This window comes from Pithys albifrons, unplaced genomic scaffold, assembly GCF_047495875.1.
Source record: "Pithys albifrons albifrons isolate INPA30051 unplaced genomic scaffold, PitAlb_v1 scaffold_42, whole genome shotgun sequence".
Lineage (NCBI taxonomy): Eukaryota > Metazoa > Chordata > Aves > Passeriformes > Thamnophilidae > Pithys > Pithys albifrons.
In genome coordinates, this window is record NW_027286057.1 from 429,231 (window position 1) to 447,784 (window position 18,554).

The 18,554-nt window shown below is 54.6% G+C and overlaps 1 protein-coding gene across 2 annotated transcripts in view; it reads right to left on the bottom strand.

Annotated features, from left to right (window-relative positions):
* Positions 1-18,554, bottom strand: part of VDR (vitamin D receptor) — a 35,397-nt gene that overhangs the window by 2,640 nt on the left and 14,203 nt on the right. For both annotated transcript variants that reach the window (XM_071581804.1, XM_071581803.1), the window contains 6 exons: positions 17,136-17,213; positions 14,389-14,539; positions 8,642-8,772; positions 1,479-1,663; positions 1,204-1,327; positions 889-1,060 (listed from right to left, as the gene is read on the bottom strand). In XM_071581804.1, coding sequence (XP_071437905.1) covers positions 889-1,060; positions 1,204-1,327; positions 1,479-1,663; positions 8,642-8,772; positions 14,389-14,539; positions 17,136-17,199 — 827 coding nt within the window. In that variant the 5' untranslated portion in view covers positions 17,200-17,213. The remainder of the gene's footprint in view (positions 1-888; positions 1,061-1,203; positions 1,328-1,478; positions 1,664-8,641; positions 8,773-14,388; positions 14,540-17,135; positions 17,214-18,554) is intronic.

Here is an 18,554-nt window from a genome sequence, read left to right on the forward strand (position 1 = left end):
TGAGACTTGGCCACGAGCGGAGGAACCGAAACTGCTGCTCCGTGAGGGTCGTCCCATCCCTTGGTGGGGACAGCCCAGTGTGGGAATAAAGGAGAGATTCTGGAGTTGAGGAAAAGGGTTTTTAGAGTTGCAGGTGAATTCTGGGGCCTGCTGACCAAAGCAGGAGTTCAGTTCTGTGGAAAAGACCAACAGTTAGCAAAAAAAGAGAGATAAAAAGGTTTCAGGTGGGTTTGCTCATAAGAAAGGGACCTTAAGAGGTGACTCTTCTCATCCAAAGATGAGCATCTGCTGAAGTGTCATCCAATTAAAGCTGTGATGAGTTTTATGGACTCTGGTTCAACCCATGGGATGGAGCTGTGGGTGGGAATAAGGAAGAGGCACAATCTGTTATTAGGAAGTGGAAGAAGCTTTTACCTGGTTTTTCTCTCTCCATGGAGTTCTTGAGTAAAACTGTCTTTGAGTGTGACCCCTGTAAGGTGTGGCCTAACTAAGCTTTTCTCACCTTCAAGGTTTGCTGTGAACTCCCACACTCACAGCCCAGCCATTCCCTCCCCACAGTTCCTGTGTCAGGTATTTATTTCTGCAGGTGTTTTTGTTGATGCCCTGGAGTGAAACAGGACCTGAGGCTCTTCACAAACCCCACCCGTGGCCTCCAGAATTGCAGCAGCTCCATTTGCTGACAATTTGCTGAAATTTGGGTGAAAAATCTTCCAAAGTTTGGAAAGAGAAAAGAGGAGAACCCCAGGAAGGAGGAGAGACATCAAACCAGGACCAGACTGGGAAGGGAACAGAGCTGAGGGACAGTTGTGAAGGTGAAACAGAGAACAGGATCTGGCTGTGAAGGGTAGGACAGAACTCCCGAGATGGATCTGGGAACAAACATCTCACCTGAAGCCCGGGATCATTTTGGCAAAGCCAATCACCTTCTGGATGCTGTAGCTGACCAAGTCAGCCAGGTGAGGGAGCATGGAGAGCTGGGAGAACTCCAGGTTCATGGAGGAGCTCTCATCGTTCTCCTCGGAGAGGACCAGGTTGGAAAACATCGGGGGCTCCACAGACTCTGGAGAGAGGGAGACCCTCAGAGGGTGATGCTGCAACACCCCCAGGAGGGCTTTGCAGCTCAGTGAGCCCCCCCAGGAGGTAAAACAAGGGTTTGAAGGGCCAGATTTAGGTAAAGCTACTCCAGAGAGGTGAATGTGGTACCTGGGAATGTGCTGAAGGCATCAGAGCCAAAGAGATCGGTGGAATCCTCCTCCGACAGGTCCTGGGTGACAACAGAGGAGGACTTGGTTGCCCCCTTGTTGTTGGGGTGGCATCTTATGGGGGGCTGGAAGAGAAGAGCAGAGCATGAGGAAGGGGCTGGGAGGGAAAGGGGTGGCAGCTTCTCCCCAAGACCCCAGGGAGGATTTTGCAGGGGCATTTTGAACCCCCCTGTGGTGAGAGCCACGGGCTGAGAGGGCTGAGGAGCCTTTGGGTACCCGGAACTTGGTGAAGTCGGCGTAGGTGGGGTCGTAGGTCTTGCGATGGGCCTCGAGCAGGGTGTCAATGACCTGCTGCTGCTCCTCAGAGAGTTTGGGCTTCAGGCTCTCCTTGAGCGCCTCCTCCTCCTTCCGCTTCAGGATCATCTCGCGCTTCCTCTGCACCTCCTCGTCCGTCAGGATGACTGTGGGGAGGGGGAATGGTCAGAAATGGGGACTGGAGGGAAGGTCTGGCCAGGTGGGGGTTGGTCTCTTCTCCCAGGCACTCAGCAATAGGACAAGGGGGGCTCAAGCTCTGCCAGGGGAGGTTTAGGTTGGAGATCAGGAAGAAATTCTTCTCAGAGAGAGTGCTCAGGGATTGGAATGGCCCAGGGCAGTGACCCTTCCCCTGGACTCTGCCTTGATGAGGCCACACCTTGAGTGTTGTGTTCAGTTCTGGGCCCCTCAGTTCAGGAAAGAGATTGAGGGGCTGGAGTGGGGCCAGAGAAGAGCAACGAGGCTGGAGAAGGGACTGGATGTGGCACTGAGTGTCCTCTGAAACACCTCCAGGGACAGAGAATCCAACATGTCTTGATCCAACCCCACTGGGATCACCAGCCCAGGGCACAGAGTGCCAGAGTGATCACAGTGGGGTTGGATCAAGGGTTGGATTTGATGATCTCAGAGGTCTCTTCCAACCCAACTGAGAAGAGCAACGAGGCTGGAGAAGGGACTGGAGCACAAGTGCTGTGGGGAGAGGCTGAGGGAGCTGGGGGTGTTCAGCCTGGAGAAGAGGAGGCTCAGAGGTGACCTCAGCACTGTCTGGAACTGCCTGAAGGGAAGTTCTGGCCAGGTGGGGGTTGGTCTCTTCTCCCAGGCACTCAGCAATAGGACAGGGGGGGCTCAAGCTCTGCCAGGGGAAACTGAAGTTGGAGATCAGGAAGAAATTCTTTGCAGAGAGAGTGCTCAGGGATTGGAATGGGCTGCCCAGAGAGGGGGTGGATTCCCCATCCCTGGAGGTTTTTCAACTGAGCTTGGCCGTGGCACTGAGTGCCATGATCTGGTAAAGGGACTGGAGTTGGACCAAGGGTTGGACTGGATGATCTCAGAGGTCTTTTCCAACCCAATCCATTCTATGATTCTGTGATTCTGCAGGAACCTCAGGCTGCAGCAGAGCAGCCCCATCCTCTGGATAATCAGTTATTAAACCTGCACTGACCCCTGCAGTTTGTCCTGCCCTCACCTGGGCTGCCTCCTGTGGTGTCTGGTGGTTTATGGTGCTTTTAGGCAAGGCCTGGGTGCAATAAAGCCACGTCAGCACTGCCACCTTCCTGATCTGCTCCTTTGCTGTTTGCTCTGAGCTTTCAGGTGACAGAAATCCCCATCCTGCCAACCTCAGAGCAGTGAGTTCACCCAGCCCTGGTGCCCAAGGCAGGTGCCACCCTGGGGATCCAGCAGCACTTCTGCAGCATCCCCAGGGCAGCTCCAACCTTATGTTTAAGCTCAGGGCACCTACAAACACTGAGCACTCTCTCTGCAAAGAATTTCTTCCTGATCTCCAACCTAAACCTCCCCTGGCAGAGCTTGAGCCCCCCTTGTCCTATTGCTGAGTGTCTGGGAGAAGAGACCAACCCCCACCTGGCCAGAACTTCCCTTCAGGCAGTTCCAGACAGTGCTGAGGTCACCTCTGAGCCTCCTCTTCTCCAGGCTGAACACTCTCAGGGTGGGTATTTATGGAGTGTTGGCCCTTGGCAGTGGCCAAGAATTGGAGTCCAAGGTGACACAAAAGGCTTTTCCTGTTCCTTTAGGGAAGGGGAACAGCCACAGGAAACCTGGGCTGGAATCTTGACTTTATAAAAAAGACCTTGAAGACCTGAATGGCCTCAAGAGGGCTGAGAGAGAAGAAAAGCACGAGGGAGCTGCACAGTTCTCTTGGGTTCAACCTCCATACCCAAATCACCCACTCCTGGAGGCTCTTGGCAAGACACATCCACCTAAAAATAGCCCTTGCCCTTCCTCAGGCTGTTATTAGCCCTTGCTCCAGGCATGCCAGCAAACCCCAGGCGTGTTATCTGATGCCAGGCTGGCCCAGCCTGCCCTGGGTGCAGAATTTGAGGTGGAATTTGGGCTGAAAGGGGAGCAGGGGCTCGAGGCAAGGAACTGTTTGCCATCCCTGCTCCTTTAGCCAAGGGCATTTTTCCAATCCATTTTCAAACTTGCACAATCTCAGAGGGGACTGGAAGGTCTTGGAGAGACGGGACTGACCCGGTGGAGCTGAAGGGTCACCCTCAGCAGGGGCACTGAGGGCAGCTCTGCGGGCACAGCACGACTCTTTGGGGAGGAAAATCAGGATTTTGGCATCTCCCGCCTCAGTTCTTATTCCAAAAGCATCAGCTCCATCTGGGCACTGCATGGAAGGGGCAAAACTGATGGAGGAACCCCCAGATGGGGCTGGGAATGAGGATGGGGCAAAGCTGAGCTTTGGTTGTGGTGCTCAAAGTGTCCTGAGCATTGGGGGCTTCAGGGGGGGCTGTTGCAGGTGACACCAAACAGATCTGGGATCCTGCAAGGACCAGATGACCTGGATAGGTCTCTTCCAACTCCAACTGTTCCATGATCCCAGGAAAATGAAGAAGCATCCCCAGAGCAGGTTGGAAAGATAAGGATGTTTCTGTGCTGGGGCAAGACTGGAAGGGAAATCAGCTTGGGCTTTCCCACCCTCCTTTAGGGAACCCAGCCCTCCAACAGGCTGAAAACACTCTGGCAGTGCCATTTCTTAGCCTGTGCCAGACCTCAAATTAATGCAGGCATGACACCTGCCAGGGGCTGCCTTCCATCTCCTTCTCCTTCCCCTTCCCCTTCCCCTTCCCCTTTTCCTTCCCCTTCCCCTTCTCCTCCTCCTTCTCCTTCTCCTTCTCCTCCTTCTCCTTCTCCTTCTCCTTCTCCTTCTCCTTCTCCTTCTCCTTCTCCTTCTCCTTCTCCTTCTCCTTCTCCTCCTTCTCCTTCTCCTTCTCCTTCTCCTTCTCCTCCTCCTCCTTCTCCTTCTCCTTCTCCTTCTCCTCCTCCTCCTTCTCCTCCTTCTCCTTCTCCTCCTTCTCCTTCTCCTCCTCCTCCTTCTCCTTCTCCTTCTCCTCCTTCTCCTTCTCCCCCTTCTCCTTCCCCTTCCCCTTCTCCTTCTCCTTCCCCTTCCCCTTCCCCTTCCCCTTCCCCTTCCCCTCCTCTCTCTCCCCATCTCCCACTCGGATCCCACCCCTCACTGATGAGGCTCCTCCTCCCCCAACCACAGCCTGGAAGACACAACACAAACCACAGCCTTGTGGAAGACAAAAAAACCCCTCGAAAGCTTCAACCTCATTCAACCTAAAAATAACAGCAGCAAAGTCCAAGGGAGGGTTATTTTTAGCCCCTTGGGGTTTGTTTTGGTTAATCCAGTAACAGTTTGTGAAGGGGCTGTTTACCCTTTAACTCCTCTGAGAACATCCCTGGCCCCAGAGCAAACACCTTGGCACCAGTGCCCAGGAACTGCCAGCCTGCCCTGGGTAACTGGTGCAAGTCAACACATTTTCCTCTTCAGCAATGGCAGCACCAAATGAGCCCCAAAGGAGCCCCAAGTGAGCCCCAGATGAGCCCAAAATGAGCCCCAAAGGAGCCCAAAAGGAGCCCCAAAGGAGCCCAAGATGAGCCCAAAATGAGCCCCAAAGGAGCCCCAAGTGAGCCCCAAAGGAGCCCCAAAGGAGCCCCAAGTGAGCCCCAAGTGAGCCCAAAATGAGCCCCTAAATGAGCCCCAAAGGAGCCCAAAATGAGCCCAAAATGAGCCCCTAAATGAGCCCCAAAGGAGCCCAAAATGAGCCCCAGATGAGCCCAAAGAGAGCCCAAAATGAACCTCAAAATGAATCTCAAGTGAGCCCCAAAATGAGCCCCAAAAGAGATTGAAGTGAGCCCCAAATGAGCCTGGAACAGCCTGGAACAGCCTGGAATAGCCTGAACCAGCCTGGAACAGCCTGGAACAGCCTGGAACAGCCTGAACCAGCCTGGAACAGCCTGGACCAGCCTGGAACAGCCTGGAATAGCCTGGAATAGCCTGGAACAGTCTGGACCAGCCTGGACCAGCCTGGACCAGCCTGGAACAGCCTGGAACAGCCTGGAATAGTCTGGAATAGCCTGGAACAGCCTGGAATAGTCTGGAATAGTCTGGAATAGCCTGGAACAGCCTGGAACAGCCCGGACCAGCCTGGAACAGCCTGGAATAGTCTGGAATAGCCTGGAACAGCCTGGACCAGCCTGGAACAGCCTGGAACAGCCTCCCAGCAGAGGCTGTGCTGGGTTTGAACACTGCCCACGGGCTGGGCAAAGCTGCTTCACGTAGGAAGGAGCATTTCAAACACATTTCTGTTTCTAAAAGCTGCTCAGCCATAAATACAGTTGAAGAAAACAAATATTTGCAGAACATTGTTGTGTTTGGATTGGGTCAAAAACTACTTTGCTTCCTTCTGCTGTTTATTTAAGTCTCTGCTGTGCACAGGACTGGAAGGACTCAGGAAAAAAAAGCCCAGAGGAGGAAAACACAACCCAGTCCTGTTGGAAATTATAGAATTTTAGTAATTAACGGCTTTAATTAACTTTTAATTAATTGTTCTATCAAAAACTATTTCTATTAATTATAAATAACGTGCTGTTTTTACTCTTAGCAAAGTTGTCCCAAGGGGCTTTTGTTGGAGCAAAGGTTGGGAAAATGAAGTTTTAATTTAAGGTTTAATTGCAATGAAAGTTTTGATAAATTAACTCTGATGAACAAAGGCTGGGAGGGAAAGATGGACTGGCAAAGTTGGGCATCTGGAATGAGAATTGATGGACACTTTGTGGAAAGTAGAAGATGAAGAAGAGACTGACAAAGTCTAAATGTTGTAAAGTCCCCACCAGAGGAAAAAAAGACACTAAAATGACTAAAAATACTAATTAATATAAACAGTGAGAAATCAATAACCAGGAGATGATAGAACAGTAATTAATGAAAGAGAACTTGGTAATTTAGGACCAATGAACAGTCATGTCTTTGCTCAGACACAGGAACATTCTCACAAAGGGTGAGGAAGAACACGAGTCCACTGGAATTTGTAGGATTGTCCCCTCTGAAAGAGGGAAAAGAACCACAAATATCTCCTGGGTACCATTCTCAAAACACCCTTTTTTTTGCTCCAAGCAGAGAAGATACAGGAAATATTCTGGGACAACTCTCCAAATCCAGAACGTGCAGGGAAATGTCTTTATGTAGCAGCCAATAAAACATCAATTTATTTTAGGCAGGATGTTCTTTGGGTCTCCAGGAGTGTTTTGTCTGTGCAAGACCCACAATCAAACCCAAATTCACAAACAAATTTCCCATCATCTTTTGGCCTATAAAGAGAGGCCCTTTAACCATAAACCAAGAAATTGAAGATGAATTAAGAGAATTAATCAGGCACCACCCACAAACCTCCCCGGCCACGCTCACAAAGCTGATGCTCCTTGAGAGCCAGGAAAGCCACTTGGCTGTAGGAGAAGCAGCTCCTGGATCAGCAGTGCCCTCAGGGACAGCCTCAATCATTAAACAAACTCCTCTCAATCATTATCCTGGCCTGGATCAGGAACTGAGGCAGCAGGACAAGGACAGTGACCCTTCCCCTGTACCCAACCCTGGGGAGGCCACACCTCGAGTGCTGTGCCCAGTTCTGGCCCCTCAGCTCAGGAGGGACATTGAGGAGCTGGAGCAGTTCCAGACAAGGACAACAAGGCTGGAGAAGGGTCTGGAGCACAATGAGGAGAAGCTGAGGGAGCTGGGGGGGCTCAGCCTGGAGAGGAGGAGGCTCAGGGGGGACCTCAGCACTGTCTGGAACTGCCTGACAGGGGGTTGTACCTGGGGGGGTTGGTCTCTTCTCCCAGGAACCAACAGCAGGACAGGAGGGCACAGCTTGAGCTCTGCCAGGGGAGGTTTGGGTTGGATATCAGAGAGAAATTGTTTAGCCTGGAGAAGAGGAGGCTCAGAGGTGACCTCAGCACTGTCTGGAACTGCCTGAAGGGAAGTTCTGGCCGGGTGGGGGTTGGTCTCTTCTCCCAGGCACTCAGCAATAGGACAAGGGGGGCTCAAGCTCTGCCAGGGGAGGTTTAGGTTGGAGATCAGGAAGAAATTCTTTGCAGAGAGAGTACTCAGGGATTGGAATGGGCTGCCCAGAGAGGGGGTGGATTCCCCATCCCTGGAGGTTTTTCAACTGAGCTTGGCCGTGGCACTGAGTGCCATGATCTGGTAAAGGGACTGGAGTTGGACCAAGGGTTGGACTTGATGATCTCAGAGGGCTTTTCCCACCCAATCCATTCTGTGATTCTCTGGATGTGGCACTGAGGGAGAATCCATGTCTTGGTCCAACCCTACTGTGATCACCAGCCCAGGGCACAGAGTGCCCTGGGGTGGTGATCACAGTGGGGTTGGATCAAGGTTGGATTTGGTGACCTGAGAGGTCTTTTCCAACCCAATCCATTCTATGATTCTGTGAAATTCTTTACAGAAAGAGTATTCAGACACTGGAATGGGCTGCCCAGAGAGGGGGTGGATTCTCCATCCCTGGAGGTGTTTAGGGTGACACTGGATGTGGCACTGAGTGCCCTGATCTGGTGATCACAGTGGGGTTGGATCAAGGTTGGATTTGGTGACCTGAGAGGTCTTTTCCAACCCAATCCATTCTGTGATTCTGTGAAATTCTTTCCAGAGAGGGTGGTCAGACACTGGAATGGGCTGCCCAGAGAGGGGGTGGATTCTCCATCTCTGGAGATGTTTAAGATGGGATTGGATGTGGCAGTCAGTGATCCCAGTGGGGTTGGATCAAGGGCTGGTGGATTCTCCATCCCTGGAGGTGTTTAGGGTGACACTGGATGTGGCACTGAGTGCCCTGATCTGGTGATCACAGTGGGGTTGGATCAAGGCTGGATTTGGTGACCTGAGTCACCAGTGGGGTTGGACCAAGGGCTGGACTTGCTGATCTCAGAGGTCTCTCCCAACCCAGATCACTCCATGTTTCTGTGCTGACCCAACCCACATCCCCTGCCCTTTCCATCCCCCTCCAGTCCTGGGAGGGGGTTAAGGTTTGCCACTCCCCTCCCCAGTAAGAGGGAGCTGGGCATGGCCTGGCCAGAGGGGCTGGGCTGGTACTCACACTCCTTCATCATGCCAATGTCCACGCAGCGCTTGAGCCGGCAGGCCTGGCAGTGCCGCCGGTTGTCCTTGGTGATCTTGCAGTCCCCATTGAAGGGGCAGGTGAACGTGGCCTTCCTCTTCATGCTCCTCCTGGGCAGGAACACACAAACACCGAGTCAGCACCGCTTGGGCTCCCCAAGGAGCTGCTTCAAACATGGGGAGGAGGAGGAGGAAAGACAAACCCGGCTCCCAGAAACAGCTGCTGGGGAGGGATTGCTGGAGAGGCTGGAAGTGCCTCTGGCCTGACTGTGCTCAGCTTGAGGAGACCCTGAGATGAGCTCAGCAGGTCAGAGCCCTGTGCTAATTACACCAAAGCTGGGGGTTCAATCCCTGTACAGCCCAGTCACTTAAAGAGCTGGACTTGATGGTCCTGGTGGGGCCCTTCCAACTTGGAATATTCTGTGCTTTTGTGAAGTTGGAGAGGCTGGACCTGGCTGGGGCATCCACAGATTAGAGTCAGAGGTTCAGGCACTGTGGAGAAGGAGAACACAGCCAAGGGTTTCAACCACAGGTTAACCCTGGAATGGTTTGGTTGGGAAGGGACCTTAAAGCCCATCTTGTTCCAGCAGCAACACCTTCCACTGGCCCAGCTTTGCTCCATGTCTCATCCAGCCTGGTGGGTTGTGCAGCTCTCTGGATCTAAACAGGTGTTTTGAAGGCCATAGGAAGGGTGGAAGATTGTAGAGAAACCCCCCAAGCAACAGAAGAAACCAGAGTGGGGGCCACGTCACAACATTTATCCCCCTTTCAGCCTGGCTTTGCTGGAATAACTGGCTGGAGCACGTGGTGGTTGTGAGTGCAGGAGAAAGAAATCTCAGTGCAGGATACAAGAGAAACAACACCTAAAATAACAACCCTCTCTGCCACCAAAACCACACCGGGCACGTTAACCCACCACGGCATCGGGGCCGGAAATCTCCCAAGGACAAAGAGCCAGAACCTTCCTGGGCAAAGGGGCAAAGGGGCAGAGCCAGAACCTTCCTGGGCAAAGGGGCAAAGGGGCAGAGCCAGAACCTTCCTGGGCAAAGGGGCAAAGGGGCAGAGCCAGAACCTTCCTGGGCAAAGGGGCAGAGCCAGAACCTGCCTGGGCAAAGGGGCAGAGCCAGAACCTGCCTGGGCAAAGGGGCAGAGGGGCAGAGCCAGAACCTTCCTGGGCAAAGGGGCAGAACCTTCCTGGGCAAAGGGGCAGAACCTTCCTGGGCAAAGGGGCAGAGCCAGAACCTTCCTGGGCAAAGGGGCAGAGCCAGAACCTTCCTGGGCAAAGGGGCAAAGGGGCAGAGCCAGAACCTTCCTGGGCAAAGGGGCAGAGCCAGAACCTTCCTGGGCAAAGGGGCAGAGCCAGAACCTTCCTGGGCAAAGGGGCAAAGGGGCAGAGCCAGAACCTTCCTGGGCAAAGGGGCAAAGGGGCAGAGCCAGAACCTGCCTGGGCAAAGGGGCAAAGGGGCAGAGCCAGAACCTTCCTGGGCAAAGGGGCAGAGGGGCAGAGCCAGAACCTTCTTGGGCAAAGGGGCAGAGCCAGAACCTTCTTGGGCAAAGGGGCAGAGCCAGAACGTTCCTGGGCAAAGGGGCAGAGCCAGAACGTTCCTGGGCAAAGGGGCAGAGCCAGAACCTGCCTGGGCAAAGGGGCAGAGCCAGAACCTTCCTGGGCAAAGGGGCAGAGCCAGAACCTTCCTGGGCAAAGGGGCAGAGGGGCAGAGCCAGAACCTTCCAAGGCAAAGGGGCAGAGCCAGAACCTTCCTGGGCAAAGGGGCAGAGCCAGAACGTTCCAAGGCAGAGGAACAGGGCAGGAAATGCAGCTCCAGGACAGCTGGGAGGGGATTGGACAAGGGGTGGGATGGGGTGGGGTGGGATGGGGTGGGGTGGGATGGGGCGGGATGGGGCGGGATGGGATGGGATGGGGTGGGGTGGGATGGGGTGGGATGGGGTGGGGTGGGATGGGGTGGGGTGGGGCGGGATGGGGCGGGATGGGATGGGATGGGGTGGGGTGGGATGGGGTGGGATGGGGTGGGGTGGGATGGGATGGGATGGGGCGGGGTGGGATGGGGTGGGGTGGGATGGGGTGGGATGGGGTGGGATGGGATGGGATGGGGCGGGGTGGGATGGGGTGGGGTGGGATGGGATGGGATGGGGTGGGATGGGATGGGGTGGGGTGGGGTGGGGTGGGGTGGGGTGGGGTGGGATGGGGTGGGATGGGGCGGGGTGGGATGGGGTGGGATGGGATGGGGTGGGGTGGGGTGGGCTTGGCTTCCACAAATTCAGGTTCCACAGTGAGGAATCTGCCACCAAGTTACTGCCACGTTCAGCAGGGGGGATGAAAACTCTCCTGGCACAAAGAGTTGCTCTTGGAGCACTAAAACCCCTCAGCAAGACTGAGCTGATGGGGCACAACCCCTGCATGGGGAGGTACCCACAGAGGGGCCCCCAGCCCTGACTGGCACCGTGCCAGCACTTGGAGGGTACAAATATAAATCTAAAATCTGTCCTCTGGCTGCAGAGCCAGCAACATGTAATTAGAAGCTATTTTAGACAGGGAGATGCAAACAAAGAAGTTTTACTGCCCCTTTACCTGCCATGAATAAAGAAATGCTTTTAGGAAAATTAATATGGCAGAGGGGGCTGGCAGAGCCTCCCTAAGGCACCTCATGCCCAGAAATCCCCATTTCATCCAGAACTGGCTCCTTTTTTCTGCTTCTCTCTGGGGTTCCCCTTTCTCCAAGACCAGGGGGGTATTTGCTGTCCCAGGAACAGGGACAAATATTGTTCAGCTTGAGGGCAAGTCGGGATTTGGAGCTGAACACCCCAAAATCCCCCAGTCTGAGAGAACAACTCTTGTTTTGGAGCCTCTGGGACCAGCAGGCAGCTCATCCTTTCCCCCACAGCCCAGGGCAAGGCTGGGGAATGCACAAACAAACCAGAGAAACACGAGGCCCTCGGGCAGGAAAAGATGTCCTGTGTGCAAGGGCAGGCCAGAATATGGAGTTTGGAATGAAAATTGCAGTTTATGTGAGCCCAGAGTGGCTGGCTGGGCACAGGAGCTGCTTTGCTGCCCTGAGGTCCTGGTGGTGGCTCCAGAGGGGCCCCCAGTGACACCAGCAGGGCAGGGGAGGGGCTGCTGGACCCACAGTGGGAGCTCCCGACGTCTGGCTCTGGTGTATTTTTATAAAAGTTCAGAACCAGCCATTTCAAGGCTCATTTAAGATCTCAGGATACTAAAAATAACCAGCTCCCTCTTCCCTGCTCAGCACCAGCCCCAGGGTGGGAGCCAAGGGCTTGGCAGAGCTCTGAGGGCTGTTCAGGGGTGAAGGGTTGGGACAGAGTTCAATGTCACCACTCCCCACGGGCAAAGGTGGCACTGCCAAGGACAGGGAGACTCCCCAGCACTCTCAGGATGCCCATCCTGGGGGCAGAAAGTGTCTCTGCACCGGGAAAAATCTGCAGAAGGAACCAAGAAGCCACAGAAGCCTCAGCCAAGTGGCCCCAGAATAAATCCCTCTGGCTCAGGTGCTGCTCAGGAGCTCCTGAGCAAACAGCAGAGCCCAATAAAAGGTCACTGTTGCCCTTGGCATCATCAGGAAACTGGACTTTGAAGCCACCAACCCGGTGGCTGTTTGTGCACCCAGAGGGGCCAATAAATTCCTAATTAATGGGGTCATTAAAGCCAGGAACTCCTGGGGGACTTTGTGCAGGGGAACTGTGTGACAGGCACAGCCCCAGGGCAGGTGAGGGAGCCCAGGGAGCCAAAGCTCAGGCTGTGCCCCCTGCACGAGGCTCCAGGCACAGCCAGGCTGGTCCCAGGGAGGGGCAAAAAGCCCACACGGGGCACCAACTGCCCCTGTGGTTTGGGGAGGGTGAGGGACCTGTGGCTGCTGGTCATGGGGCTCATTCTGGGTTCATTTGGGGCTCATTTTGGGGCTTATTTTGGGGCTCACTTGAGGCTCATTTTGGGCTCATCTGGGACTCATTTTGGGACTCTTTTGGGGCTTGTTTTAGGGCTCACTTGGGCCTTCTTTGGGGTTTATTTTGGGCTCATTTTGGGGCTCATCTGGGGTTCATCTGGGGCTCATTTTGGGGCTCATCTGGGGCTTATTTTGGGCTCATCTGGGCTCATTTTGGGTTCATTTTGGGGCTCACTTGGGGCTCATCAGGGGGTTCACTTGGGGCTTATTTTTGGCTCATTTTGGAGCTCATTTGGGGGCTTATTTTGGGCTCATCTGGGGCTCATTTTGGGCTAATTTTGGGGCTCATCTGGGGCTTATTTGGGTCTCATTTTGGGGCTCACTTGGGGCACAGCCAAGCTGCTCCCAGGAAGGGCTGGAGTCACAGCACAGCCCCTGGGTTTGATATTCCCACAATATTCCCAGCTGCTCCCCCTTTTCCAGCTCTGGGAGTTCCCAGAAATTGCTACCAGGGCAGTGATTTTCTCCAAGATCTGCGAGCTGGAGGTTGAAAACCAGCAAGTGAACAGAATGTGTCATAAATCCCAAGGGAGGGAGAGGCAGGCAGAGCTTTCCTGGGAGAGTTGCAGTGTCCAGGCTCTCCCAGCAGCAGAAAGCATTTAAATAGTGTGGCAGCAGCAAGAATTAATTAATTCAGGGATGGAAACAGGCACATAAACCAGGCAGTGTAAACAAGAGGGAACGGGCCAAGACCTGGCCTGGGGAGATGGTGCCTGGAAAGGAAGATTAAAAGGTAGGAAGAGCTTAAATTGAAAATAAAGGTTTTGATCAGGGCATGAAGGGCCCCCAATGGTGTCTGCTCAAAAATACTGTCCCAGGTCTGGGTCCTGCAGGATTCCAGGGGGATGGGACAGAGATGGGGCTCAGGGGAGTGCAAGGGCTGTGTCACACTCAGGAAGGGGCTGTTAAAGGGCAGTGGCCATTTCAGGGGCCAAAGGCAAACCACAGAGAGGGGAAGGTGACAGGGACACCAGAGCAGAGCACCTGGAAGAAGAGTTTAGTGGGGAGGAATTGAGGAAAACATCGTGCTCAAGTTGGCCAAGCTTTGAAGCCACTGTGGGTGAAAACAGGTCACAAAAGTGGGATGGGAAAATCCCCCTCTGCCCCAAAATTCCTACCCCAGGAGGAGTTCAGACTTTGCTGTGGAAGTTCAAGCCCCAGTTGCTGAAGGAGCTCAGCTCAAAGGGGTAAACCAGCCCTTGCTGGTGCTGAACACTTGAGCAAGGCTCTTCCCAGCCCATCATCATCATCATCATCATCACCTTCCTTCGTTTCCCCAGCAACTGGTCATTCCCTCACTTGGTGCAAGTGCCCTGACCTGAGGGTGGGTCAGTCCTGGGGCATCCCTGGCACAGACTGGGGGGAAATGGAGCCTTTAACATCGTGAGGTCTCCCCTCAGTCTCCTCTTCTCCAGCTGAACACACCAAATGCCTTCAGTGCCCTCACTCAGCTGCCCCTCCAGACCCTTCCCCACCTGTGGTGCCTTCCTTTGGTCACTCTCAAATGGCTTCAGACCTTCCTTATGACATGGTGTGACCCCAAACTGCCCCAAATATGCAGGTGGGGCTGCCCCAGAGCAGAGCAGAGCAGGGCAGGGCAGGACAATCCCCTCCATCACCCAGCGATGTTGGGCTGATGCCCCCAGGACACGTTGACCCTCCTGGCTCTGTTGACTCATGGCCAGCTGGTCCTGGCCTTGCTTTGCAGCCTCTCTCCCCCAGTTCCTGCTCTGCAGGGACCCCCCCTCACCTGAAGAAGCCCTTGCAGCCCTCGCAGGTCATGGCATTGAAGTGGAAACCGGTGGCTCTGTCCCCGCAGACGCCGCAGATCCGGGGCACGTTCCTGTCCCCGTCGCTGCCGGGCTCGGGCAGGGACGTGCTGGCAGCCCCAGGATCCAGGTCTGGGGGAGCAAAGCCAGGGATTTGTTGTCTCAGACTGAATTAGATGCAAATAAAGGAGTTCTTTCTCTCCTTTTTCCATTCCCCTTGAGCTCCGGGCACCAACTGGAAAGCTCTGATGGAATCACAAGATGTGCTGAGCTGGAAGGGACCCATGAGGGGCATCCAGTCCAACCCTCAGCCCTGCACAGGACCCTCCCCAGGAGTCACACCCTGTGCCCCAGAGTACCATCCAAATGGTCCCTGAGCCCTGCCAGCCTCGGTGCCATCACCACTGCCCTGGGGAGCCTTTTGCAGGGCACATTCCATAGAATCATGGAATGGATTGGGTTGGAAAAGACCTCTGAGATCATCGAGTCCAACTCTTGGTCCAATCCCACTGTGATCACCAGCCCAGGGCACTCTGTGCCCTGGGCTGGTGATCACAGTAGGGTTGGACCAAGACATGGATTCTCACTCAGTGTCACATCCACAGAATCACAGAATGGATTGGGTTGGAAAAGCCCTCTGAGATCATCAAGTCCAACCCTTGGTCCAACTCCAGTCCCTTTACCAGATCATGGCACTCAGTGCCACGGCCAAGCTCAGCTGAAAAACCTCCAGGGATGGGGAATCCACCCCCTCTCTGGGCAGCCCATTCCAATGCCTGAGCACTCTCTCTGCAAAGAATTTCTTTCTGATTTCCAACCTAAACCTGCCCTGGCAGAGCTTGAGCCCCCCTTGTCCTATTGCTGAGTGCCTGGGAGAAGAGACCAACCCCCATCTGGCCAGAACTTCCCTTCAGGCAGTTCCAGACAGTGCTGAGGTCACCTCTGAGCCTCCTCTTCTCCAGGCTGAACACCCCCAGCTCCCTCAGCCTCTCCCCACAGCACTTGTGCTCCAGTCCCTTCTCCAGCCTCGTTGCTCTTCTCAGTTGGGTTGGAAGAGACCCCTGAGATCATCAAATCCAACCCTTGATCCAACCCCACTGGGATCAGCAGATCATGGCACTCAGTGCCACGTCCAGTCTCACCTTAAAAACCTCCAGGGATGGTGAGTTCACAATCACAGAATAGAATCATAGAATCAGTTGGGTTGGAAGAGACCTCTGAGATCACCAAGTCCAACCCTTGATCCAACCCCACTATGATCACCAGCCCAGGGCACGGTGTGAGGCACAGAGTGGGGCACTCCCTGCCATGATCTGGTGATCACAGTGGGGTTGGATCAAGACCTGTTGGATTCTCTGTCCCTGGAGGTGTTTCAGAGGACACTCAGTGCCACATCCAGTCCCTTCTCCAGCCTCGTTGCTCTTCTCTGGCCCCGCTCCAGCCCCTCAATCTCTTTCCTGACCTGAGGGGCCCAGAACTGAACACAACACTCAAGGTGTGGCCTCACCAGGGCTGGGTACAGGGGAAGGGTCACTGTCCTGGCCCTGCTGGCCACGCTAGTTTGGATCCAGGCCAGGATCCCTTCTTGGCCACCTGGGCACACCGTTGGCTTCTGATCCCAGTAAAACCAGAGCTAATCCCCCACCCCAGAACACTTCAGTGGGAGAACTCCTACAGCTCACCCCACACCCTCAGCATTTCCTTTGCCCCTTTTCTTCCAGAAAGCCTGGGAGGGAGCAGAATTCACCCGAAGCCCCAGAGCAGGAGGTGACACAGCAGAGAATTTCCCCCGTGCTCTGACAGGAAGCGGCACCAAAACGCTCACAGAGCTCCCGTAAGTGAGGAAAGAAAAACCTGAGCATGACTCAAATGAAGATTGGTGGTTTTTTTTAAATCCTCCACAGGGCTGTAAACGAGGGTGGGAGGAAATAATGCTCCTAGTGCAGATTGCTGGAAGGAGAATTAAATGCAGCTTTTAGAAGCCTTTCCCTGGCTTGTGATACCCAGGGGTGAAAATCTGTCTGGTGTTAGAAAGACTGAGGGTCTGAGAGCAGCAGGAAAAAGGAGGGCTGTAAATCTTCCTTGGCAAAGATCCCACCAAGGCTGTGGGTGCAGCTCAGCTCACTCTGAGCAGCTCCTGTGCCTCAGTTTCCCCAAACAGGACAAATTTACCCCCTCTGTGCATCTCAGGAGGAGAAATTTTAAGCTGATTCAGGAGCATCCCACAACCTTTTTTTTTTTGTTTAAAAGTCTTGCTGGATGTTTTCTGCAGAGGGGCTGAGGCAGCTGCTGCATCTCAGCTACTTTCAAAAGATTTTGGCTGGTGCTGAACTTGCCCTGTGTAAAATACCCTTTATCAGTCACTCAGAAACTCCAGACAGTGAGACTGGAGCAAAAATGAGTTCAGGAAAAAAAACAAACCCCAAGAGGACAACCCTACAATTAGAGTCTCACTGCAAAGTTCTTGACCCAGGAAAACCTGCCAAGGTCCCTGCCAAGGTCCCTGCCAAGCTCTGCAGAGCTCCCACACAAAGCCCAAAGACTCCACAGCCCTGGAGATGCTCCCAAAGCAACTTCAGGAGCTTGGAGTTTCCCCCCATCCTGGGTACACCTGTCCCTCAGCTGAATATCTGCACAGCCAGTGGTCCTGGCAGCTCCAGAGAGGAGTCCTGGTCTTCAAAAGCTCCCAGGAAGAGGCAGCCCCAGCCCTGAGGAGAACATTCCTTACCTGGATCTGGAAAATAAGCCATGCTCTGCTGCTGCACTTCCCAGGAGCTCTGGAGCTGGGACATGGAGCCACCCACACCTAAAAAGACAGACAGGACAGGCTGTGAGACAGCCCCAAACTTCCTGAGGTCGGTGACTCAAGGAGTGTCTGACTGTGCCCGGTCCCTCCGAGCTCCGTGCCCGGGGTGGGCTGATCTGCTCCAGATAATCCTGCCAGCTCAGGTGCCACTTGTCTGGTTCCCACACCACCCCCTCAGCCCAGATCTGGGAGGAGATAGCCCAGGCCTGGCATGCCAGGGTTGCTCTGGGAGCCAGAGGAACAGGGCAGAGAAACAAAGGGGCACAGGAAGGGAAGGGACAGCGAGAGGGGCTCGGGCCATTCCTTGGACCTCAGGAACAATTTCCTATAAATTTAAATGTCACAATCCTGTCAGGTGCTGAGGGGAGCTCAGGGAGGGGGGATGGCATGAGGCAGAGCTGCTGGAAACATGGTCCTCATTCCATGCATGCTCCAAGTCCATGGAATCACCTGGAGATCCCAAGGGGAAGGCTCTTCCTCCCTTTTCATGCCATTGTGGATAAGGGGAAAACAACCAATTTCCCAAGGTGCCAAGAAGGCTGGGACAGAGGTAGGAAAAAAAGCTTTTATTGAGGTGTTTTGCCTTCCCTGAGCTCTCCCTCCAGCTGTGGGGAAGGTGTTTTTACCCCAGGTGATGGGGGGGTTGTCACCATGGGTGACCCCCCGTGTTCAGCACAAAGTCACAGGTGATGGTGCCACAACGTTGGGCCAAAGCAAGGGGAGAAAACCCCTCCCTGTGGCCAAGCAGCTCATCACAGCAGCCTCAGCTGGGAGGTTTGTGCCCCCCCAGGTGTTTAACTGGAGGGCAAGGCCAACAACCACCAGGTACCACCTTGGGAAAGCACCTGCTGAGCACCTGGATGGGAACCTGTTCCCTTGCCCATGCAGGGCATGTCTCCATCCTGGCTCCTCAGCTGAGTATTTGCACAGCCAGCGGTCCTGGCACCTTCTGAGAGGAGTCCTGGTCATCAATGCTGGAGGAGAAACCCCCAGGAAAGGGCAGCCCCAGGGAAAGGCAGTCCCCAGGAAAAGGCAAAGGGAGTCCCCAGGAAAAGGCAAAGGCAGCCCCCAGGGAAAGGCAAAGGCAGCCCCCAGGGAAAGGCAAAGGGAGCCCCCAGGAACGGGCAAAGGGAGCCCCCAGGAACGGGCAAAGGGAGTCCCCAGGGAAAGGCAAAGGCAGCCCCCAGGGAAAGGCAAAGGCAGCCCCCAGGGAAAGGCAAAGGGAGCCCCAGGAACGGGCAAAGGCAGCCCCAGGAACGGGCAAAGGGAGCCCCCAGGAACGGGCAAAGGGAGCCCCCAGGAACGGGCAAAGGGAGCCCCCAGGAACGGGCAAAGGCAGCC